General features: G+C 39.9%; 3 protein-coding genes across 6 annotated transcripts; 2 read left to right on the forward strand and 1 right to left on the reverse strand.

The window, feature by feature from the left end:
* The first annotated feature begins 25 nt into the window (after positions 1-25).
* On the forward strand, positions 26-3,396 carry LOC144206539 (creatine kinase, testis isozyme-like). Its single transcript, XM_077731558.1, has 14 exons — positions 26-365; positions 436-590; positions 656-788; positions 895-1,066; positions 1,142-1,265; positions 1,333-1,522; positions 1,609-1,950; positions 2,009-2,163; positions 2,294-2,426; positions 2,505-2,676; positions 2,741-2,864; positions 2,976-3,165; positions 3,235-3,333; positions 3,392-3,396. Exons 1-14 carry the CDS (start codon positions 143-145, stop codon positions 3,394-3,396), a joined length of 2,217 nt encoding a protein of 738 aa, XP_077587684.1. The 5' UTR covers positions 26-142.
* On the forward strand, positions 3,362-5,315 carry LOC144206423 (creatine kinase, testis isozyme-like). The gene is made up of 7 exons (XM_077731411.1): positions 3,362-3,576; positions 3,777-3,931; positions 4,010-4,142; positions 4,304-4,475; positions 4,546-4,669; positions 4,735-4,924; positions 5,003-5,315. The coding sequence occupies exons 1-7, from the start codon at positions 3,396-3,398 to the stop codon at positions 5,179-5,181; spliced, it is 1,134 nt and encodes a 377-aa protein (XP_077587537.1). The 5' UTR covers positions 3,362-3,395; the 3' UTR covers positions 5,182-5,315.
* Positions 5,316-5,833: 518 nt separating this feature from the next.
* LOC144206573 (zinc finger MYM-type protein 4-like) lies at positions 5,834-23,350 on the reverse strand. Of its 4 annotated transcripts, none has more exons than XM_077731614.1 (36): positions 23,111-23,350; positions 21,634-21,666; positions 21,066-21,561; positions 20,831-20,877; positions 20,449-20,598; positions 20,021-20,084; positions 19,644-19,843; positions 19,407-19,540; positions 18,858-19,092; positions 18,521-18,733; positions 18,274-18,424; positions 17,894-18,009; positions 17,212-17,559; positions 16,978-17,128; positions 16,668-16,843; positions 16,341-16,506; positions 15,964-16,077; positions 15,768-15,811; positions 15,534-15,672; positions 15,274-15,336; positions 14,449-14,594; positions 13,203-13,764; positions 12,709-12,954; positions 12,308-12,526; positions 11,901-12,146; positions 11,544-11,774; positions 10,732-11,064; positions 10,219-10,440; positions 9,876-9,952; positions 9,233-9,362; positions 8,981-9,132; positions 8,771-8,885; positions 8,178-8,435; positions 7,981-8,092; positions 7,442-7,510; positions 5,834-7,062 (listed from the first exon to the last, which is right to left on the reverse strand). In XM_077731614.1, the coding sequence occupies exons 1-36, from the start codon at positions 23,147-23,149 to the stop codon at positions 6,972-6,974; spliced, it is 6,288 nt and encodes a 2,095-aa protein (XP_077587740.1). In that variant the 5' UTR covers positions 23,150-23,350; the 3' UTR covers positions 5,834-6,971. The 4 variants fall into 4 exon arrangements, with proteins under 4 accessions (XP_077587740.1, XP_077587738.1, XP_077587739.1 ...); XM_077731612.1 differs by having other exon boundaries at positions 5,834-6,289; positions 6,924-7,062; positions 21,066-21,666; XM_077731613.1 differs by having other exon boundaries at positions 20,449-20,595; positions 21,066-21,666.
* Positions 23,351-23,456: the final 106 nt, after the last annotated feature.

Here is a 23,456-nt window from a genome sequence, read left to right on the forward strand (position 1 = left end):
AAGCCCTTGAATCTATCCATCAGGTGGTGGAGACGCAGCTGTCGCGGATGGAGTCTTTAACATCTCCAACATTGACAGACTGGGTTACTCCGAGGTGAGGTTGGTTCAGATTGTGGTTGATGGCATCAGAGTACTGGTGGAGATGGAGAAGAGGCTGGAAATGGATGAGTCTATCGACGACCTGATGCCCAGCAACATTGAGCTGAAGGGCTTGACGGCTAAGGACGAGTTCCCAGATCTCACAAAGCACAACAACCACATGGCCAAACTATTAACTCTGGAGATGTATAAGAAGCTGAAGGATCGCACGACCCCCAACGGCTTCACAATTGATGATATCATTCAGACAGGCGTGGATAATCCAGGTAGTGTAACAAACCCACCTGAGTTTCCCCCCTATGGTTGTTCAATATATATATGCTATATCTTCCACAGGCCATCCCTACATCATGACTGTTGGCTGTGTGGCTGGAGACGAAGAGTCCTATGAAGTTTTCAGGGATCTGCTGGACCTTGTGATTGAAGATAGACATAAAGGTTACAAAGCTAAAGACAATCACAAGACGGATCTCAATCCAGATAATCTCAACGTATGGCATCATTTGACTATTACCCGATATTTCTATTACATTTTTTTCTCTGTATTCTACTTTAGGGAGGTGACGATTTAGACCCGGATTATGTTCTGAGCTCCCGAGTGAGAACAGGCCGCAGCATTCGCGGATTTTGCCTTCCGCCACTGTGCAGTCGTGGAGAGAGGCGTGCTCTTGAGAAAGTCTCTGTTGAAGGTAGGCTCCAGCACCCCTGGCCGGGACCCTAGTGAGAATAAAGCGGTTAAGAAAATGAGATGAGATCAATAAATGCATGACCAAACACTTATTTTTGCAAATTTAGCCCTGGACTCGCTGAGTGGAGACTTACAGGGAAAATACTATGCCTTGAAGAACATGACTGAGGAGGAACAGCAACAGCTAATCGACGATCACCTGCTCTTCGACAAGCCAGTGTCTCCTTTGCTGCTGGCTTCAGGGATGGCCCGCGACTGGCCTGACGGAAGAGGAATATGGTAAGGCGTCTGAATCCCACAAGTTCATTTAAAAAAACAACGTATACAATGTCATTATTTTCTTTCTTTCTAAAGGCACAATGAAAGCAAGACTTTCTTAGTATGGGTGAACGAGGAGGATCATCTGCGAGTCATCTCCATGCAGAAAGACCATAATATGAAGGAAGTGTTTACTCGCTTCTGTCGTGGACTCACTGAGGTTTGTAGAAAATAATTAGGAAATGTTCTTAGCGGTGACTGTCTGTGTCTAACTGTCTGTGTTTTAGATCGAGTCCTCGATTAAGCAGAAAGGTGAAGCTTTTATGTGGAATGAGCATCTTGGTTACATCCTGACATGCCCATCTAACTTGGGCACCGGTCTTCGCGCCGGTGTGCATGTCAAGCTACCGAAAATGAGCAAGCATCCTGAGTTTGAGGAGATTCTCCGCAGGCTGAGGCTCCAGAAGCGTGGAACTGGTACTTGCTAAATTCTGCGCCAATTCGTCCTATTTTTGGGAAGAGTTATTTTCAACATTGTACTTTGTTTTTTCCTTCTTCTTCAGGTGGAGTGGACACAGACGCCGTAGATGGGGTTTTCGACATCTCCAATGCCGACAGGTTGGGTTTCTCCGAGGTTCAGTTGGTCCAGATGGTGGTCGATGGCATCAAGCTGCTGGTGGAAATGGAGAAAATGTTGGAGAAGGAAGAACCAATTGATTCCCTAATGCCAGCTGACCGCCAGCTGAATGTGTTTTCTGCTAAGGATGAGTTCCCAGATTTCAGTCAGCACAATAACCACATTGCCAAGTTCTTAACCCTGGAACTGTACAAGACTTTGAGACAGCGTTGCACCCCCAATGGCTTTACCATAGACGACATCATTCAGACTGGCGTGGATAATCCAGGTAAGGAATCTTGGTTGGGGAATCATTTCTGCATTATGAATTTCTGCTTTGTGCGCAGGTCACCCCTTTATCAAGACCGTGGGCTGTGTTGCTGGAGATGAGGAGTCGTACAAGGTCTTCAAAGACTTGATGGACCCTGTGATTCAGGACCGACATTCAGGATACAAACCGAGAGACATGCACAAGACTGACCTGGATGCAAACCATCTGAGGGTAAGAGACTTACCAAACACAATTGAATTGCAATTACACTTAGTGTTAATGTTTTAGGGCTATGGCTTATTTGCGAAGGTGGCCAATAGTCATGCGCAAAAACCTAACATCTCTTCTTCTGTCTTTCAAGTGGAACAACGACCTGGACGCAAAGTACGTCCTGAGCTGCCGAGTCCGAACGGGCCGCAGTATCCGTGGCTTCTGCCTGCCGCCACTTTGTACCCGCGGTGAAAGACGAGCCATTGAAAAGCTTTGTATTGGCGGTAAGGCTCAGAAGAGACATGCTCATTGAATCGAAAAGCCAGGCGGCGGATTAATACTAGCTTTTCTTTTCCCTCCAGCTCTGGATGCGCTTTCTGGAGAGTTTAAGGGAACCTACTATGCATTGAAAAAGCTGACAGAGGCCGAGCAGACGGATCTGATCAATAACCACTTCTTGTTTGACAAGCCAGTGTCCCCTCTGCTGGTGGCTTCGGGGATGGCCCGTGACTGGCCTGATGGTAGAGGAATCTGGTAAGACCATCGAGTAATGGGTTCACAATTAAACAAGAAAGTGACTGATGTCTCTCTCCAAAAGGCACAATGACAACAAAACATTTCTGGTGTGGGTTAACGAGGAAGACCATCTCCGAGTGATTTCAATGGAGAAAGGTGGCAACATGAAGGATGTGTTTAATCGCTTCTGCACTGGGCTCAAAGAGGTAGATATATGACATAGTCAGAAAATATAAATTCAGTGTGTTCAAATGCCATTAATGTCGACTTGTTCACCTCGGATAATGACTAAATGGGTACATTTCAATTTTGTTTAGATTGAGGCTGTGATTAAGGAAAAAGGAGAGGCCTTTATGTGGAATGAACATCACGGCTATATTCTGACTTGCCCCTCCAACCTGGGCACGGGTCTGCGTGCCGGCGTGCACGTGAAACTTCCAAAGCTGAGCCAGCACCCCAAGTTCCAGGACATTCTTAAGAAGCTGAGGCTCCAAAAACGTGGCACTGGTACGTGGAATGTTCAATGTTGTTCATGATCATACCTTCTGGGCGCTAAGATTCTTCTTCTTCTGCCAGGTGGTGTCGACACAGCTGCTGTGGATGGAATCTTTGACATCTCAAACACGGACAGACTGGGTTTCTCTGAGGTGCAGCTTGTCCAGATTGTGGTGGATGGTGTCAAGTTGTTAGTGGATATGGAAAAGAAGCTTGAAAAGGGTGGCTCCATCAACAGTCTGATGCCCGGAAAACTTAAGATGAAGAAACTTTGTCCTGAGTTGGACTTTCCAGATCTTTCCCTGCACAACAACTACATTGCCAAGTACTTATCGCTGGATGTGTACAAAACGTTGAGCGATCGGAAAACTCCTTACGGTTTCACCATTGACCACGTCATCCAGACAGGCGTGGATAATCCAGGTACAAAATCTTTCCATTTTCCTTTTTTTCCCATTTAAAATCCATTTTAATATTAGATTTTAGGGATCACAAACTTGGTTGAAGTACTCCAATTTTGTGACAGATCCTTCACGCTAAAAATAGCCAGATGGGACCCATACCGAGAATCTGCTATCTTTAGGTTGTCTCATTGGTTTGATGATGTTGCTGTTTGTGTCCAGGTAACCCATTCAATTTGACTATGGGCTGCGTAGCTGGCGATGAGGAGTCATACGAGGTCTTCAAAGAGCTGCTGGACCCTGTCATTGAGGACAAACACGGAGGTTATAAGGCAACAGATGTGCATAAGAGTGACACCAACCCGGAGAATGTTGTGGTACATACAGATGCTTTCTCTTGAACGTTACGATCCGTCGTTGTGTGAGTTTGTAGTAAGTGATGTTTGTTTTTTAAGGGGGGCGATGACCTTGATCCCAACTACGTTTTGATTTCCCGTGTCCGAGCGGGTCGCAACATTCGAGGCTTCCGTCTTCCGCCACATTGCACCCGTGGAGAGAGGCGTTTCTTAGAGCAGTCCATTGTTGAAGGTAGGGTTGTGACAATGTATTGGCATGGTGTTATATGCCGTTAGGAAGTAAACATTTCCCCAATGGCAGTCTAACATGAGCATTGTTATCATTGCAAATGACCCGTGTATAACTATTCTACCACCTTAACTATTAATTGTTTTGGTATTATTTTTCTGCAGCTTTTGGTTCACTAAGTGGAGAACTGAAAGGGAAATATGTGGCAGTGAAGAGCCTTTCAGAGGCTGATCAGAAGCAAATGATTGAAAACCACCTGCTGTTTGAAAAGCCAGTCTGTCCTATGCTGCTGAGCACGGGGATGGCCCGTGATTGGCCTGATGGCAGAGGCGTCTGGTGAGAGAAAACCGCAGCCCTTTTTTTTAAAGATGTCAACATAGAAGACACTCATGTGTTTTCTTCAAAGGCACAATGCTGATAAGTCATTCTTGGTGTGGCTGAATGAGGAGGAACACCTAAAAGTCATCACCGTTGAGAAAGGTGGCAACCTGAAGGCAGCCTTTACTCGCTTCTGCAGTGGAATCAAAGAGGTTTGTTCATTCGATCAAACGTGAGTCAACGGTAAATCTCACCTCCATACGTTTTTTTTTTGTAGGTTGAGTCCAAGCTGAAGGAGAAAGAGTTTGAAATCATGTGGAATGAGCACTTGGGTTACATCTTGACTTGCCCATCCAATGTGGGAACTGGTCTACGTGCTGCAGTACATATGAAGTTGCCCAATATGAGCAAACGCGGTGAATTTGATGAGGTTCTCAAGAGGTTGAGGCTGGAGAAACGTGGAACTGGTAGGATTTTGGGGGAGGGGCCGCAAAAAGCGTCACTTTCAGACGGGTCATAAAATGAAGTGTTTTTTTTTCCTTTAGATGCCACGGGAAGCCAAACAGAGAGTGGAATTCTTGACATCTCCAATGCTGACAGACTGGGCTTCACTGAGGTCCAACTGGTACAGATGGTAGTTGACGGAGTCAAGGTGCTGGTGGAGATGGAGAAGAGGCTTGAGATGGAAGAGGGTATTGAGGACCTAATGCCAATCCAAAAGTAGAACCACTGACAACTTTATATAATCAGTAGATAACCACAAAGCCTTGAGACCATTTAGTTGTGATTTTCTTCTCTTGAAAGACTTCTGTAGTGTTCTGAAACCCCTCAAATAAAGTGATAGCCTTTTCAATCTGACACTTTGTGTGCAAATACTTTGTATAAAACAGGGGTGCTTTTAAATGAGCTAACTTCCCGCCATCTACTTTGTTGTTAGGGTTAGAATTCAGGGGTGGGATGCCAAATTCATAAGAGCCTTACTAAGGAAATTGACAGAGGAGAGGGATCAAAATGTTATTGTCGTGGGATCTACATATACTACCTTGGCGATCTACGTAATGGGCAAAAGGGTCAGTTCCTGCAGTCACTTCCTGGTGATTTTGGGCCCTTGAGTACCAATAGAAAAGGGGCAGATTTTATTATTGTTTAAAAGACAGTGACTCAAGATCGTTTTCACATTTGTTGTTTGTTGCACTTAAACTTGACCATTTATTACACATTTTGGATAATTACCTGTTGGATCATTGGTCACTTCTTGCTTAATTTGTCACTAGTAGGAGGTGTGGCACTGAACCAGATTAATGCAACAGACTTTATTCCTTTAGAAAAAAAAATACATACAAATAGAAATGATCAATACAATGTTTAGGCAGACCTCTAAATTTTGCTGCTTATTTATTGTTTAACCAATGAAAATATTTTTTTAAACCTTACAGACCATTATATACACAGTTTAAAAAAAAGACTTGCTCTTTAAGAGCAAAGCCACGAGAATGTTAAAAATCAAAAAGTCCAATCCAAACGTGAGGCAAAGATGACACTAGGAATGGATGGATTTACAAAATAAAAAAATTGGTATGAGGGAGAACTGCGAGCAAAAGAGGCAGAATAAGGAACAAATGTGCTCTTTTGAAACAAAGGCCACAAAAGGAATTAAGAAGGTTGAAAAAGGGCAATATGTCTGATGTAATCATCAATCCAAAAATGTGAGGCACCGTGAGTTTAATCTAGTGTCGCGCACCCCCTCATTCAGCAGATGACGGCATTAGGGCAGTGTTTCCCAACTGGTGTGGCCATGAGCGATGATGGTCAGGTGTTCCACTAGAAATGACCTGCCAAGAAGTTATACATTGTAATATTACAAGATTCTCAACTTGAAAGATGACAAACATTGTCTATATTGTAATATTACAAGATTCAAGTTGTTTTGTTGCTCATTATTGAAACATTGTTAGGGACCCATACCACCCACCCTGGTCACAACCTGTTCCAGTTGCTGGCCTCTGGCAGATGCTACACGTCTCACAAAACACGGAAAAATAGACTTGGGGACAATTTTTTTTCCCAGAGCCATCGGGGCCCTGAACTTGCATTAGCACGATACACAATCTCGAGTAAATTGACATACGAGATCAGTCCCAGAACGCATTAAGCTCGTATCTCAAGGTATTACTGTATGAATCGTCGTTTATTCACTTGGGGTGGGGGGCAACAGCAACAGTATAAAACATGTGATGCATGTACAATGCACAGCTTTGAATTCAAATTTGATGTTCAAAACTTGGAACATGAAGGGCAAAAAGAAAATTGAAATTCCAAAAACTGAGATGTGGACAACAGTGGGGTTTTTTTTTAAGACCCAGGAGAAGACCACTCAGAGGAGCGTGACCAAGAGTTCTGTTTCTCCATTGTGTCGTTGAGAGCACGGCGGCCTGCTTATTCACATCCTTTGATTGTCGGCCTTACCATAATGTTCGTCAGTGTAAACCAGGACTGAGAGGAGGCCGCCTGCTGTTACCGCTGGACTTCTTTAACTGCCAAGATGCGAGTTAGCATGCTTTGTAAAATTGTGTGATGGAGTGTGTGAGACGTATACCAGTAGGAACTGTGTAGAAAGAAAAAGACAAGAAATACAGTGAAAATATGAAATTGTTATCATATTTTGGGAAAACGAGGAGTGATGTAATAATACCGATCCAACACTAAAACAAGTAGATGTTTAATTCATATGAAGTGGGAGGCCAGGCATGGAATCCATGTTTGTTCGTACGTTTACTGACAAACGGATTTGATATCTCACATTGTCAACGGCAGACACGACTTTGAAGGCTTTCTAATAGCAATTACTTTAAATTGAAGTTTATATATGTGTATATATGTGTATATGTGTATATGTGTATATATGTGTATATATGTGTATATATGTGTATATATCTGAATATAATATACAAGTCGGTTTGAAATCATAGGCAGAGGTTTCTGACCTGTGTGTGTGGACATTGCGTTCAGGTTGGAGGTAAAACATGTCCGTCCTCTTCACTGCTGTTGGGGGGCTATTGAGAGGTGAGAAAGTGATATTAAGAATTTACCTTATTGGGAAAAGTAGTAGACAGTCAAAGTATGTGAAATGGACAACTATAAGTAGATGTAAGTATTGAAAATTGAGAGGTTTTATGAACCCTGACCTTTGAAAACCACAGTCTAGAATTTTCTTTCTACCATTGGAAAAGACCTACTTAGTAGAACCATGATCTCCTGCTCTGATACTCAGTATCGGCTGACTACTCTTGGAAACATACTTTTCATGTCGGCCATGGTTTTATTCTAATGAAGAAAACTGACACGTCTCATTTGAAAATCTTGCAATATTTGTTCACAGTACCTAAATATTTTGTCTTTGGACATATTGCAATGGGTTTATTCCTCTTTTTTCTAAAGTGCAAAGATGAACAGGAATACATTTGTGAATTTGAATTTAGTGCTGGGCATGTTGTTTGGTATAATTTATATGTTTGAGGCTTACCATCTGGAGAGATAGAACTCATAGAGTCTGACTGGACAGTGCAGCGGATTAATAACATTTTCTTCCATCTCCATGTCAGTAACAGCCTTTTCGTGCTTTTTTTTCATTCGCTCTGAAACAATAATCAGTGATCAAGTGGAATTATTCTAGGGAATGCAAACAAATGTCTACATTTTGTTTCAAAGTGTTACACTTACCCGTCGTCTCCCCACGTCCGGGCAATGCAATGCTTTGCTGGTATTTGAGGTAGATGACTTTGCCCGTTCGACTGCAGGGTTTGGTATGCAAACTGAAGTTGGCGAAAGAGAGGCTTTGGTGCTGCGCCACAGTGGTGAACTGGAAGTTCTTGGTGTAGAAGAAGAGAAGTGTGTTGAGCAACACAATGGGTGAGTAGGCACCCAGCTGCTTACACTCCCACAGGAAGGACTCCTCGACTCGAGAGGACATGAGGCTACCTGGAAGAAAAAAATTGGGATTGTGTTCAATTTGTACACAAGATTTGATCAAATCCATCAAATGACTGTGGGAGCAAATATCATGGCTCGAGTCAAATTACAGCCATACCTCTACTTACGGAATTAATAGGTTCCAGAACTTTTTTTTCTAAATTTGAACATTTCGTAAGTAGAGGAGTACTATATATGTAAATTCTCTTAATTCCTTCCATGCTCCTCACACAACTACCAACTAAACCCTTAAAAATATTTCAATCCACTGTCGCTAAATTGCAAGTAGACAATTGATTCACACAGTTCAGGAATTTGGACTGTAATAAAAATAGCTTACATACCATTGGGCAGCTGCTTAGGTTTCCAGAGTCGCAGCATCGCAGAGATCTCTAATGCAAACTGGCTGTACAGCTCATCGTTAAAAATGTTCTCTATGCGGCCTTTTGTGAAGAGATACTGATTGCACAATAGTAAAAAAAAGGCAAACAAAATACAAATGGTCAAGATCAAGTGAAAAATGCTATCATCGAGCTTGGAATGAATCCACCTACCTGTTGTATCCCCAGGCAGAGGTAGAAAATGCTGTCAGCGCTGTAGGCTTCACCGTTTGGCCTGCGCACTTCTTTTACAAAGTGAGACAGAGCATAGCTCAGCTCAGCAGAATCACACTGAAGAATCTCCTCTTTCACAACCACTGGATTGGCTAACAGAGGAAAATGACTGTGAGATTCTACCCCCCCAAAAATATGTAAAATGTATGTTCAATCAAAGGAAGGGATAAAAAAAACAGCATTGTTGCTCACATCTTTTAGAATGCGCGTTGTGTAGCTGGACCCAGCATTTCCATGCTTTAACACCATACATGTATTTCAAATCGAAGTTGACTGGCGTCAAGGCAGCGGTGCTGTCTACTGGGCTTGTTCGCCTTCGACCCTATCTCAAAAGAAAAGGTGAGTTTATAGTAAGATGATTACAAAGAGAACATTCAGGAACATTTGTTGATTGTTAAACTCTAAAGAACTTTTAAGGATACATTTTTATGTGATTCTCAATGTGAATATTTTAACTGAAGCTGTCTGAAATTACAAAATGAAATGAAAACAACTTCTAAGTTCTAAAACAGCTGTCAGCAAAAAAGAAAAATCCTGGGAAACTGAAGCCAAAAATGTCTTTTTTGTGTCTAAAGAATGTTTTTTTTTGTGCCACGACTTAAATTATTAGTATTATGGTGAATATTGAATTTGGTTTATTATAATGAGCACAATGATTTTTCTAAGAGAGGAAAGATTCATGTGAAAGGCATTGTTGAATTCAACTTGAGGACTTAGGGTTGTGATTTGGATTTTTTTCCCAATCATTTGATTCATCATTAAAAAAATATATATATAGAAAGCCGATAGGAGATGAGTACATTGCAATATGGCCCGGTAATGATTGAACTCTTACCCGCTTCCGACCAGAAAAGCCTTCTCGTGGTCTCTTTACGCCTCGCTGAGGGATTAACGTCTTTAGATCTGGTTGATCTTTAAAAAAACATAAAAAAGTTGTATTGGTTATTAAAAAAAAAATAAGCTTGACTAGTAAAACAAATTGCTCAGGGTGTAAAACGGCGTTGTGGCGTGTTTCGCAAAGTGGCATATGTAAATCTGCATTAAACTATGGACCACTGTGTATAGTTTGAAATCTTTGTAAAATACATTTACTTCAACTGAGAATGCGAATACAACCCTTGAAATGACTTTTAATTTAATGGAATCATATCACAAGTTAAAAGTTTTCTATGTCTCACCCATTGGAAAGTCATTCTCCAAATCAGCCATTGGAGAAGATGGGGCCTGCTGTTCTGGAGTGATGCTGTCCGAGGGTTCACTTGATGATGATTTTTGTGCCTGGCTTTGACGGGTAGAACGGGTTGACTCTTTTGCCGTTGTTGGAGGAGGAGGAACTTTGGTTTGTACCGTGTTTTGGCTCTCCTTAACTTGTACGATTGCTGGATTGACCAATTCTGATGCTATAAAATACCATTAGAAAAACATAGTACATTGTGAGCCCCAGTGGTGGTGTCACAAGTTAAAGAACTTATGGGAATAAGTTAAAAATCGAGTATTAATATCAGATAACAAGACGGCTATTTCCAAATGGTCAATGCGTGTAAAAAAAATGATAATAATAAAGATGATCAAAGAATACAAATGATTTCTTTTAAATTATATCGGACAAGGACAGAACTTTTTTTTGACACTAAAATGCTACCAGTTTTATGATAAGGAAAGGCCAAAAGGTCATTGCTTAAAAATCTCACCTATTGGAATTTCTTGCACTGACTCAGTCATTTGAGCGGACTGAACCGGTTGTTCAACAGTCATGGAGTCTTGTTCTTCACTTGTTTTTGGTTCAGCCTTCACCTTGCGTTTACGTGTGGAACGAACTGGTACTTTTTTCATTGATAAAATAACTGAAGGGAGAATTTGGGTTTGTGCTGGGTTTGGATTCTCTTCAACTTGCTGGATTGTTGCTACTTTTTCCCTTGTTGAAATAACTGGAAGAGGAATTTGACTTTGTGCTGGGTTTGGATTCTCTTCAACTTGCTGGATTGTTGACATCACCACTTCTGGTGCTTTAGTTTGACTCTGGTCTGTAAAATACCATAGAATAAACAATGTTCAGTGCTTCATTGTTGCCATCCTACAGCAAAATGACTAGCAAGAAATAAAGTATCCCTATGAGAAAGAAGCTGTAATGGGACTACAAATGTTACCGACATTGAAAAAAAAAATTAAAACAAAAAAACAGTACTTTTGAGTGAAATACACTATTTTTATCTGGCAAACCCTGCTTTTTTTTACTATTATGTTGTGTGTTTTTTTTAAAATAATACCAGAACAAGGATCGCAAAAAGGTGAATTTGCGATAATTGAGGGAAAACTTTACTATTGACCTTCTTTTCTGCGCTTTTCCTATTATTTTCAGTTTTAAATAATGCCCTACAGGCCATTTCTTTCCTACCATCGTTGTTCTAAATGCATATTTTTCCAGAAACCCAACCAGAACACCAATGAGATTAGACAAGAAAAAGTGAAAGTCAGTAAATCAGCATAAACATCTCAAACTCACCAAATGGTAAGACATTATCCAAATCAGTTACTAGAGAAGGAGCAGCGATGGTATCTTTGAGGTCACTTGTTGGTTTGGCCTTCAGCTTGCATTTACGTGAGGAACGATTTCCTTTTTTTTTCTTCACTAAAGTTATTGGAAGAATAATTTTTGTTTGGGATGTGTTTGGACTCTCCTCAACTTGAGGTATTGTTGGAGTGTTTAACTCTGATGTTGCACTTTCATCCTTTCCTGTAAAGAAGCATTGAAAAAAGATTGTGTTAAGCGCTTCATTGCTGCTATCACACAATAATAATATCAACAAAAAAAAAACTCTAATGAGCTTCCCAATCATGAACAATTTTGAACATATCTCACCTAAAGGGATTTCATGCTCCAAATTAATCATTGGAGAAAAAGAAGGTTCTTCTTCAGCAGTGATGGCATCTTTGTTATCACCTGTTGGTTGAGCTTTCATCTTGCGTTTACGTGATGTACGAGTAGCCATTTTTTTACTTGCTAAAGTATTCGGGGGAAGAATTTTGGCTTCTTCCACAGTTGGATTCTCCTTATTCTGGTTGATTGGTGTCTCGACCACTTTTAATATTGTACTTTCATCCTGACCTGTAAAATTCCATTGGAAAAAAGAAAAATAGAACATTAAATTTATTAGGTGCACTCAGGAGGCTTCATTTAGAGAATGTCACGTTGCAAAACCAAATGAGACATTTCATTTTGCAGCAGAGTGACCATCATCAACAATTCTTATCTTATTTGTATCTCACCCATTGGAAGTGAGGGAGATTGTTGACCACCATTGCTTGTGTCTTGGGGGTCACTTGTTGGTTTAGTCCTCAGCTTGCGTGTGCAGGGGGAAGGACTTGCCACTTTTTTCCTTGCTATGGTTATCGGAGGAAGAATTTTGTTTTGTGCTGCGTCGGAAGTGTCCTCGATTTGGGTGATTTTTGGTTTGACCACTACTGATGTTTGACTTTCATCCAGACCTGTATTAAGCAAAAAAAAACATTATCTTAACCCTTTTATGCAGAAATTATTAAAAAAAATAGTATACATTTTTCATTGAAAAGAAACTGACTTGAATTGATTCTTTTGTCTTTATCTATGTCGGTTGTTTTTTTTAGTGACAATCAGCATTAACAACTATGAAAGCTTATTCCTAACTCACCCAATGGAATGACATCCTCACAATTACTCATTTGTAAAGAGGGAGAATGTTGTTCAGCAGTGACAGTGTCTTGGTGCTCCTTTGGTGTTGACTTTGCCTTCCGCTTACGTTTTCGAGAGTAATGGCTTGTCTCTTTTTTCCTTGCTAATGTTAAAGGGCGAAGAATTTTGGTTTGTGCATTGTTTGGACTCTCCTCAACTTCAGCAATTGTTGGATTTTCTATTTCTGATGTACTTTTACTGTGACCTGTAATAGAAAATTAGAAAAACATAAATTAACTCACGGGTTAGTCTTGACTGTGAGACTTCAATGGTACAGAAACATGGTCATTCTTAACACCATCATACATTAAAGGCGAAAATTAAGATTATGAGTTTCAGAAAACAATTCTAGTTCTAATGATATCCAAAGTGTACATGGAAATCTAAAAATAAACACATGTATATACATGATCACAAAGATAATGTATGTTGAATTAGTCATTCCAATATCACCTGCGCTGGAATCATCACAAGTCATCTGGCGTCCAGGCTCCACTGTCCAAACACCATACTGGACAGGGTCAGCTGTCTCCTCATCCAAAGCACCGGGTTGGACATCAGCAGCTGCTTTTGTAGGTTTGCACAATGGTGGCACACAAATAGGTGGACAAACTATGGGAGTGAGTTGTGTAGAGTCGTCTAAATGGTCCTTCTTTTCCAAACCTGAATCTGTTTGGACCGCTATATTAACTACATCTTTACTACTTGGCAAGGGAACCTGTGCAGCAACCATGGCATCTGTCTGGACAGCGAGATCTTTCACATCTTTGATTTGTGATGCAGCCTTTGTATTATTCTGCACTTGGGTCACTAATACCATAGGATCTAACTGGATGGCTACATCTTTTCTCTGTGGTGGTGTGATAACGGGGACTGGACCAAGGGGTAAGTCTCCCTGATCTAAGGAGACCTCAGCATTACATTGACCTTCAGTTCCATCATTCCAAGGATCCCATTGCGTGGCTGCATCTCTCACTTCTTTACATTGTGGTGGTATAACAACGGGCACTGGTAGCTGAAAAGAAATAATGAAGTCAAGATATTGATGTGCAGGCAACACTTCAAAATATAGATGCAATGAAAATTCGGTAGCCAAAATTTTTCATCCGAATTTTGACTGAAAAAGTGGTTTTGGTTTCGGTTCCACCAATGGAATAACATGATCGAAATCGAAATCTGTATCGACACCGGCAAATATCTCAGTAGATTGCACTTCTATTTGTATTAGTACAGGTAACGTCTGGGGAATGAGGATGGAACAGTATATTTTTGCAAATAAAAGCATTAAGAATTCATAATAATTCAACTAATTGGCTAAATTGTGTGCCATATAGACACAAAATACATTTTTATATACAGACCATCTTCTCACTAGGGTTGCGGGGGTGCTGGAGCCTATCCCAGCTGACTGCGGGCCAGAGATAGGGGACACCCTGAATTGGTGGCCAGCCAATCGCAAGGCCCGAGGAGAACATGCAAAATCCACACAGGGGGAACGACCTGGATTTGAACCCAGGTTTCCCACTGTGAGGCCGACGCACTAACCAAAATGCTTATTATCAGGGGGTCGCGGGGGTGTTGGAGCAGCTAACAACGGCCAGGTATGAATAATAATCGATATCAGCCAAGAATTTTCTTTTTGGTGCATCCCAACATCTCATCATTAAAATGTTACAAGTTAATAAACAATGAAACCTACGGTTATTGGCAAAGCCATTGGAACAGGTGTGTGCTGGGAATACATGTTCATGGGCACAGGGATAAAGACGGGCACAGGAACTGGGACCATGACCACCTTCACTTTGTCCCCCTGTTTTGAGCAGTTTGCTAAAGGTGGTGATGGAGCTAGAAGTCAGAGCATATACGAAAATATTAAATCACAAATATCAAAAGGAATGATTGATAAGCGCCAGAGGTTTCAAGGTTTGGACTATTATAGATGTTAGGAAGTTTATAAAAAGAAATAACTAATATTTTGCTACTTTAAGGTTATTTCCTCAAAATATATATTTTTAAATAGTTATTTTTTTAAACTTTTTTACTAAATTTGAAATCAGATAAAAGAAATGGATTCCATTGTTCAAGAAACTGCATTTTGCAATCAAAAGATTATTTTTATTTTTAAGATGAAAAAGAAAAATCATACAGAACATTATACTTAATTGCTTAGATATATTAGCTTTGGTCAGTTCATAATATTGCCCTTTAAAGCTTTTGTAAACAAGTTTTGATTATGCAAAAGCTAATGTTATAGAATAATATATAGAGAAAAATAATATGTATTTTACTGAAAGTTTCACTTGCAACTTTTATATACATGTAATTTAGTACAATACAAAGAATCTACATACTAGCGGTATTACATTTACAGAATTCTGCTTTTATAGAAAGTAATATATATATATATATAACTTGGGAGTTTCAAAGGTTGTGGCTTGCATATTTAATTGTCTATTGTAACCTATTTTCATTATCTAGTCATTGGCAAAATAGTAGTTAAGTAATATCGGTGTAAAACACTCACCTGTTTCTTGGTCTGCCTTCATCTTTTCAACAGCTTTTTCACAGCCATATAAAGTCGAATCATCTATTTGGAAAGAGGGAGGTGTGATTAGATTATTACACCAATGCAGTAACATTGCTCCAGTAAGCTAAATACATTCATTAGTTATTGTACATTGTACATGCCTTTAACTAATTTATTTAAAACCTCCCGAGACCAATGCGTAAGAAAATTTGTAAATATGGCCTAAATACCAAAATGGTATGGTTTTGTAATTATACCTGAACGATCTGTAGATGGTGTGAGAAGCAGGCATGAGCATTCTTGATCCACTGTGAAAGGCCGGCAAAGAACGGACTTATTCTTCATTTGACGTCGATAGGATGGGGGCCCGCGCATGGCATCGGTTTGAGTACTAGCCTGTTGCATTTCAGCACATAAAAAAAAAAAAAAAATTGATTTGTTATGCGCTTCCTCACAGAATACTCATTATACTTAGAACATGTAACACATACATGATCAAGAATCTTGCCATCAAAGCTGGAGTTTGGTAGTCCTCCTGTAATTGCGGAGAAACAAAAAAAGATTGAATGTGATCTGCTGGCAATGTATATAACAAGTGTGTGGACCGTAAATAGATGATTAAAAATGAAATATTCATTTGTAGCTGCCACCAAACTATGTATCAACATGTGAATTACTTGAACTAACCAGTGAGAGCAATATCTGATGGGACATTGGGCTGAGTTGCAGAGCCATTTGCAAGTGACACGACATCAGCTATGACAGGGTTAGCTTTTGAAGACTGCTGAGGCTGGGCTGGAGCTGGAAAAAAAAGCGACCAAAAAAAATAAAATGAAATAAATTAAACCAAACCTCTAAAAGGAAAACAAAACATTACTGCAACACAAACTAAGTAAGCAAAAACCAAAAAAACTTATTTTGAAACAATGCTGATCAAGCATATCATCTCCTCTCACATCTTTCTCTATATTATAATGTAACCTTAAAAAATGATGCCTTCAATTATGATTTATTATTCCAAACTACAGTCAAAATAATACACATAAAAACAGAAAATGTCTTACCATGAGGTGGTTCTGCTCCAGTACCATTACTGTGGTGCCTGGATTCAAAATTTAGCGAGCAGTAGCTGAGCAAGCAGGCCAAGTTGCAAAAGTTCCGTACTGAACCCATGTACTGTAGCTTCTCATTTAAGTAGCCCTGCTTCCTACAACTGTCACATCGACCCATCTACACATCACAGAATAACAAAGTCAGACTTAATATTTGCTTATTTTCAATGAATGAATAGTTTAACTAATACAATTTGTCTTGCTTCAAATTCTTAATTCATGCAAGGGCTGGTTTTGGCAATATATATTTTATGATGAATGCAAGCCTCTCCTCCTTACCCCATAATAAAGTACAGTGTACTGGGACATGCAGAGGGGTTTGCAAAACTCTTCCAACTTGCCACCATAGTGACTATGTAACATCTTTTCACTAATGCTGAAGCAATAACTGCATGGACGGCACAGTGCGTCCTTATTACGAGATGCGAGGGAAATTTGGAAGCTCTTTTTACATTCTGAAACACATCATTAAGGAGAGTTAACAGTGAAAATGTAAGGTCACAAGCAGTGTAAACTCATTGGCATTGAAAACATGTATATTAAAAAATAATTGATTTCGAAAAAATTCTCCAGAAAAATGCTGACTCACGTTTACTGCAGAAGAAAATGTCTTTCCCATTGTAGTGCATTGTGTCAAAAGGCATCTTATCCTTATTACAAACCTCACACATGACCAAGATGTTGTTTTGTGTTTTATAAAGGTCAAGGCATGTCATAGAGCAGAAGAGATCTATCTGATCCTTTATGGGGGGGTTAGAAAGAATTAGAAATGTTTAAAAAATAATAATCAAAGAAGGGATTGAGGGAAGAACACTTGTCGTACCTTGTGGCCGAAAAGCAGCGGTTTGGTAAAGAAGAGCTTGGTGCACTGATGACAGGATACTTTGGGGTCACCTCTTCCGCCCTCTCCCATTTTCATTGGCTGAGCAGCTGGTGTTCCAGGACGGTCTTGCCCAGGTGCAGAAGTTGAAGTCAAGGCTATTGGCGGAGGGACCAGAGGGGGCACTGAGCTGTTACTACTACCATGGTGGCTGGAGTAGGGGGCTGACGATGGGAAATCCTGAGGAAAAGGGGGGACTGAGCTAGCTCTGGAGGAGGGCCCAAGTCGTGGAGCATCTTTTGGTGAAGACTTGCCATTAAGGAGATCTGCCCCAACAAAATGTCCAGTTCTCTGTTAAAAGCATGTATAAAAAAAAGAAGAATAAGAAATTGATTTTCTATCCCCACATATATAGATTGTGTGAAAAGTTTAAAGACTTGTTAACAACTCTGGCAAATTTGGAGAAAAAAAGTCATAATGGCAATTGACCTTATTTTATTTTTTTTGAGACCTAAATCCAGTAAAGTCTCACTACTTTTATTCAAGAAGCATATTGCTTTTAGGGTAATGAATCAACACTAGTCTGTGAATTACGGCCTAAAAGCCCTTGGTTCCTTCAAGGTAACAATCAATAGTCAGTGAATGACAATGATGATTTTTTTATGAAATTATGCAGCATCCTTACCCTGAAAGTAGACACACATTTATAGGAACAAAAGTTCCTTATAGTGCCGTCCACCATTGCCAAGTGAAATTGAGGAATAGCAACAGTCTTGCACAGACAGCATGGGAATGAGGACTCTGTGAAATGGACAAACATTAGAACAAGAATGTTACAAAAATTATGAATTTAACTTTTCAATTATTTTAGAGAACTACTGCATGTACAGTTTAAAAAAAATTGTTCAGAAGTAATGTTCATTATTCTTAAAAAAAACAAGAAAGAATGACTATTAAGGGTGCATCCTGTTGTTTGTAAATTAAAAAAATAAAAACAAGATGAGCAAAACTCGAGAAAATGTGTTTTTTGGGAGAGAAATGGTTGAGTATTGAGTCCCTTCCTACCACTTAGTGTGTGTTGTTGTGGTCTGCTCATTTGCACACAAACGGGAGAACAGTAAAGTTGAACTTTTCCCTTCTCGTCTCGCTCCATGATGGTGACAGACACCATTGCAGGCTTGTGACATTTGGCACACTCAACTGTCCTCCTGCATGACTGTTGAGACAGGAAGCAATTAAACACAACTTTTCACAGTACAATTATTAGTGCTTGTGAGTTATCCCTTTAAATCAACAACACACTTTAACCTACCTGTTTGTAAGTGGCGATGCAAGTCGGACCACAGAAGTTGAGCTCAGATTTGTCAAATGTAAGGGTATGATAGGAGTCTGAACTACTGTTACAGTAAAGTCCACAGCCTTCACAGCAGTTCATGGCTAACTGTCTCATTTTGCGCCAAGTTACAAAACAAGCGTCGCTGCAGAGTTTATGCAGACGGCCATGGTGGCTCACCTCATGTTCAATCTGGTGGAGATCATCAGAATCATTAAAACGAATTTAATCAAGGGATGCCATTCAGATTGAGATTAAGTTGGCTAACTGACATGGAAAGCATTCTCTTGCAATACAAACTGATGTCATTGATTACCCGGGTGATGGTTCTGCACACACTACACATAGCGCTGTCCTCCGGTTTCTCAGCGGGCTTCTCCTGTGGCTTCTCAATCTTCTTCTCTGGCGGTTTGTCAACCACTTTTTCAGGCACTTTTTCAATTTTCTTTGCTCTGTGTCTAAAGATTGACAAACAATGCTGCCCACAAAAGTGGAAGTACATGTTGTCGTCAGTTGGGATCGTTATTGTGTCCCGTGCACGAAGGATTTCACTGCAAAAGGACAAAAGCAAAGAAATAGCTTATAATATTAGCGTAAACCATTCAAGTCGCAAATTCAAAGATATCAAATGACGCAGTATTGTCCACTCAATATTATGTCATTTTAAAAAGGGGCAAATTTGTTAGGCTATCTTCTCTGAGCTCATTTTTTTCAAACTTTTGCAAAAATATGTAAGCTGCAGTATAACTCCAGTCTTTATCACATTCAGTAAAATCTGATGCTTTTGCCCCTTACAATGTATTGACAAAACAAATCCTTCCATCCATCTGTTCGTTGTAAATAAAGTAAGTCCACCAAAACGTACCAGTTGCATAGAGAACATAACTGGTTCCCTTTGCCCTCTACCCTGGGGGGCAAATGTCCTGTCAGACAAACAGTCGAGCAGAAGAGTTGTGTTGAGCCTTTTCTTTGGAATGCTGTTTGACCTTTTAGCAGAATCTAAACACATTAACAAACCATAAAAAAATATATATATGTTGTAGAAGTTGCTTTTCTTTTGTATGAGAAACTGGAACAGCAGCTCGGGGTATGTAATGGTTACCTTCATGCAGCCACTGCAACGAACACTTCCAGCAATGGGGGGCACAGGGGGTCGAGGGCGTAGTTGTGTCAAAGCTGCAAGTGATGTGTGAATTGGAGCTGGAGGTCGGACAGAAAGGGGGGCTACAGCTTGGAGAACGGTACCTCTACCCTGAATAAAAATGGTTGTTTGTTGGGGAGGAGTTACAGTCATTTGATGAGCTGGAAAGAAGAAAGGAAAGGTTGATGAGGCAGGAGGTATTAGCATAAGCTTTTTTTTATTTATTTACAAGCAATGACATATTGTGATATATCGCCGAAACAATTTTTAAACAGTTACCCGCGACATTGTGAAGACACGTGCAACGGAAAGTGAATGGATAAAATGTACACACTCACCTGTAGGTGACAATAATGCGTTACCTCCGCCAACAGAGTAAACAGAGCTGATCCGGAGCTCATCCTAGAAACCATAAATAGAATTGAAGTGAGCGGTTGATTTTAAGAAGTAAATACATATACAGCACTGAACAAACCAGACCACGTCATTCAAAATCAAGATCTTTATCTTTTTTTTTCTTTTTTGTATACATATTTCTTACAAAATTGGTATAATTTTCTTTGTCGAAACAGATTTTGCTAATTCAATGTAAAATATCCTTCTACTTACAAAAAAAAATCCAAGTTACAAAACCACTTCTGGAACCAATTAGTTCATAAGTAGAGGTACCACTGTATATTTCATTAAATGCTGTTGGAAAAAGACAGACTAGCCCACTTTAAGGTGAATTTGCGACTGCCTCGTACAATATAAGTACAAAAGTTACCTCCTGATGTTCGAGTTCTTCTTTGATTTGTCTTGGGTTGCTCTGAGGCAATAAAGCAGCATTATATCCCTCATCAATTGGTTCATCTTTAATGGTGATATTGGGGGACAACACAGGGTTCCTTTCAACCACGGGTGGGTGCTCGGACTGCTGACATGTAAAGAATGTAGAAACTTTACATGACCACAAAAATTCAAATTGACATTCAAGGGGAAAAAAGTTTTCAACTACAAGAGAAATATTTTTAGGAAACACTTATATCACCATCACAAGTACTTTAAGTTTAATTTATTTAATAATGCAAAGCATATATTAATAAACATTCATATTCATGTTAATCATGTAAATATGTACTTGTTGGCTAGGAATAAAGTTTACTCACCTCTATTTGCGCTACTGTTTCTCTTGTCTGATTTACAATTCCCACATCTGAGAAGAGTTAAAAAGTCATGTTAGGAAGGGTAAATTAGAACTTGATATTTTTCAATCTGACAGGAAAAAACAAGAATGTCAAATATCTGAGACATCGCTCAGGCCTATTGAGGACCTTATAATCGTTGGAATTAATTACTGTGTTCCAATAAGCAGGACATATTAAAAGGTAAAGTGACACATACCTTGGCAGCTCTCAGGTGTGTTGTCCTTGGATGAGTGGGAAGTGTTTGCAGAACCACTAGTTGCTTCCCTCTGTAGCTGCTCTTCTACTACGCTAGGTTCCAAAGGTGAAGACTGTTCTTGCATTTTGTCAAGTTTCTTTCTTGAATGGCTGTTTTTGCCTTTTACTTTGACATAGTCACCATCCTGCATTGACTCGGCTGGTATAGCAAAGTTCCAGTCCTCGTCTTCTTCTTCCTCGTCCTCTTCGTCTTCATCGGGGCCAAATGAAGGAAGGCCATCCAGTGCATTATCAAATGCTGCCTCTCCAGTTCCTCCTCCACTTGGCCCCATGGTAAATGTGGAGCGTTGGTCCTTTGCAGCAGAGGCTATGCAGGGGAATAATGACTCTTCGACCGCCTCAACAATCTTTTCTTCGTGCCTGCTACCACTACTGTTGCTGTTATCTTCTTCTAGCTGTTCCTCTTGTCCAGAAACTCGCCCTCCTGCCGGTGTTCCCTGTGGACCATCACTCTTAGAGGAGCTGTTGGAGCATTGGGAAGAATCAGCAAAGTTTCCCAGTCCCATTACCTGATCGAACACCCTGGACTGCTCCTGTTCATGCTGCGGAGAAAGAAAAAAATAGTGGAAATAATGATTTCAGAAAGGCTCACAATATAACCTGGCTCCTCATTTACACCCACTCAAAAAATCCTGCTGGCTGACAATGTGGAAAAAAAAGTTTTTTTTTTTTGGTATTACATAGCATCCCTAAATAGTTCTCAGTCTTTGCATATTTTCGACAATTAATATTTCAAAAGTTTAGAAACACATCATGAACAAGGCTAGACAGCCCCTTTAACTGATGATCAAAATAGTTGAATGGACATCGATTGATCAATGAAATGTGGCACTTCTATCAGTATTTTTATTGAATATATAAAAACACATTGCACCAAAATTGTTAAGATATCATACCACTGGTTCATCAAGCAGTTTAGGTATCCAATAAGGCTGAGAACAAAAATGTTAAGACATCCTACTATTGGTCCATCAAGCTTAAGTTTAATTGTCCAATAAGGATGAGGAACCTTTTTCCTTAAGCAACATACATGTAATTACATGTATTTAACACTGCATTGACCATAGGTGGAAGGTAATGTTGGCATAAATAGTGCCAACATTTATGTTGGCATAAATAGTGCCAACATTACCTTCCACCTATGGTCAATACAGTGTTAAATACATGTAATTACATGTATGTTGCTTAAGGAAAAAGGTTCCTCATCCTTATTGGACAATTAAACTTAAGCTTGATGGACCAATGGGAGGATGTCTTAACATTTTTGTTCTACATTTAGGCAAAATACCTAGGCTAAGCTCATTGAATGTTTGGGAAGCGTTTGACGTAAATGCATGGACGTTCCTGCATTTTAACGCGAATCGGGGTTTCAATGAAGTTATTTATGACATAGCCTTAAAATATAGACGTAATGACAACACACACAAAAACTATGAATGGGAAAGATCGCAGGCCTCACTTTGTCCCCTCTCTTACTTTGTGGCTGTTTAACCCCAATCAATGTATGCACTCAAAACGCTTTGCAATATAAAGTACTATTACCCGATTCCCTTGAACGATCGTGTTAGAATAAAGTACTTTATACAACGTTTTCATTGCACATGCAAGCCCCTTGTAAGAGGTTTGTTGGGGGCGGGGAGTTAAATCACCGTGAAAACCGCAGTTTTATTGAGCGATCAGATTTTACTTTGTGAAAATGGGCCTATTTAATACTTAGGGAGCTCCTGTCTTATTTTAGTGACCCGATTCTGAGCCAGGGATGTTAAACGCGGAGCTCGCATCATGCTGTAGAACAGCGAGCTGGCAACACATAGTAACTAGAAGCTAACTAGCTTATAGCCCGAGCGTCCGGCAATGCACTGCGAAAAAAAACTGGAAAAGGCGCTAATGACAGTTCGTGGACGGACGCAAGAAATAAGTTGACCCGGTGTCTGTCATGCCATATGATGATAACATAAGATCATATCATAGCATTTTTTTGCTTACCATTAATCGCTTGATTCTAAATTCCTCCGAGTCGGCCATCTTTAATTATGCTGCAGTCATTGGGCTTCCAAACACACACGCAACCCGGTGGTACCCCAACCAAAAACGTCTTTCTCCTCCTCCCCTCGTTCTCGGCCTGCTGCTTCTTCCTAGTCCAGTCAATGCAGGAAATATAACATTAAAATGTTAAAAACATGGATGTTGCTGTAGATGAGGAACGTAATAAAATAGACTTGTAGTACCAATTCAACTCGCCATTATTCTCTTCGTAACTAGATGTAAATGAATACTTGCACAGGTAAAAGTAACGTTATTTTGTACTAAATGACTTTTCCCTAACTCTTTA

This window comes from Stigmatopora nigra, chromosome 13, assembly GCF_051989575.1.
Source record: "Stigmatopora nigra isolate UIUO_SnigA chromosome 13, RoL_Snig_1.1, whole genome shotgun sequence".
NCBI lineage: Eukaryota > Metazoa > Chordata > Actinopteri > Syngnathiformes > Syngnathidae > Stigmatopora > Stigmatopora nigra.

What these genes read in the sequence shown, in the direction of transcription:
- LOC144206539 (XM_077731558.1), top strand. Translation starts at nt 143, where the DNA reads ATGGAGAAGAGGCTGGAAATGGATGAGTCTATCGACGACCTGATGCCC. An exon ending in TCAATCCAGATAATCTCAAC is followed by an intron (nt 591 to 655) that starts GTATGGCATCAT and finishes ATTCTACTTTAG; the next exon opens with GGAGGTGACGATTTAGACCC. An exon ending in TCTGTCGTGGACTCACTGAG is followed by an intron (nt 1,266 to 1,332) that starts GTTTGTAGAAAA and finishes TCTGTGTTTTAG; the next exon opens with ATCGAGTCCTCGATTAAGCA.
- LOC144206573 (XM_077731612.1), bottom strand. Translation starts at nt 23,149, where the DNA reads ATGGCCGACTCGGAGGAATTTAGAATCAAGCGATTAATG. An exon ending in AAGAACTCGAACATCAGGAG is followed by an intron (nt 20,085 to 20,448) that starts GTAACTTTTGTA and finishes TATGGTTTCTAG; the next exon opens with GATGAGCTCCGGATCAGCTC. An exon ending in GTTGCAGTGGCTGCATGAAG is followed by an intron (nt 19,541 to 19,643) that starts GTAACCATTACA and finishes TAATGTGTTTAG; the next exon opens with ATTCTGCTAAAAGGTCAAAC.
- LOC144206423 (XM_077731411.1), top strand. Translation starts at nt 3,396, where the DNA reads ATGCCCGGAAAACTTAAGATGAAGAAACTTTGTCCTGAGTTGGACTTT. An exon ending in CCTGATGGCAGAGGCGTCTG is followed by an intron (nt 4,476 to 4,545) that starts GTGAGAGAAAAC and finishes TTTTCTTCAAAG; the next exon opens with GCACAATGCTGATAAGTCAT. An exon ending in TCTGCAGTGGAATCAAAGAG is followed by an intron (nt 4,670 to 4,734) that starts GTTTGTTCATTC and finishes TTTTTTTTGTAG; the next exon opens with GTTGAGTCCAAGCTGAAGGA.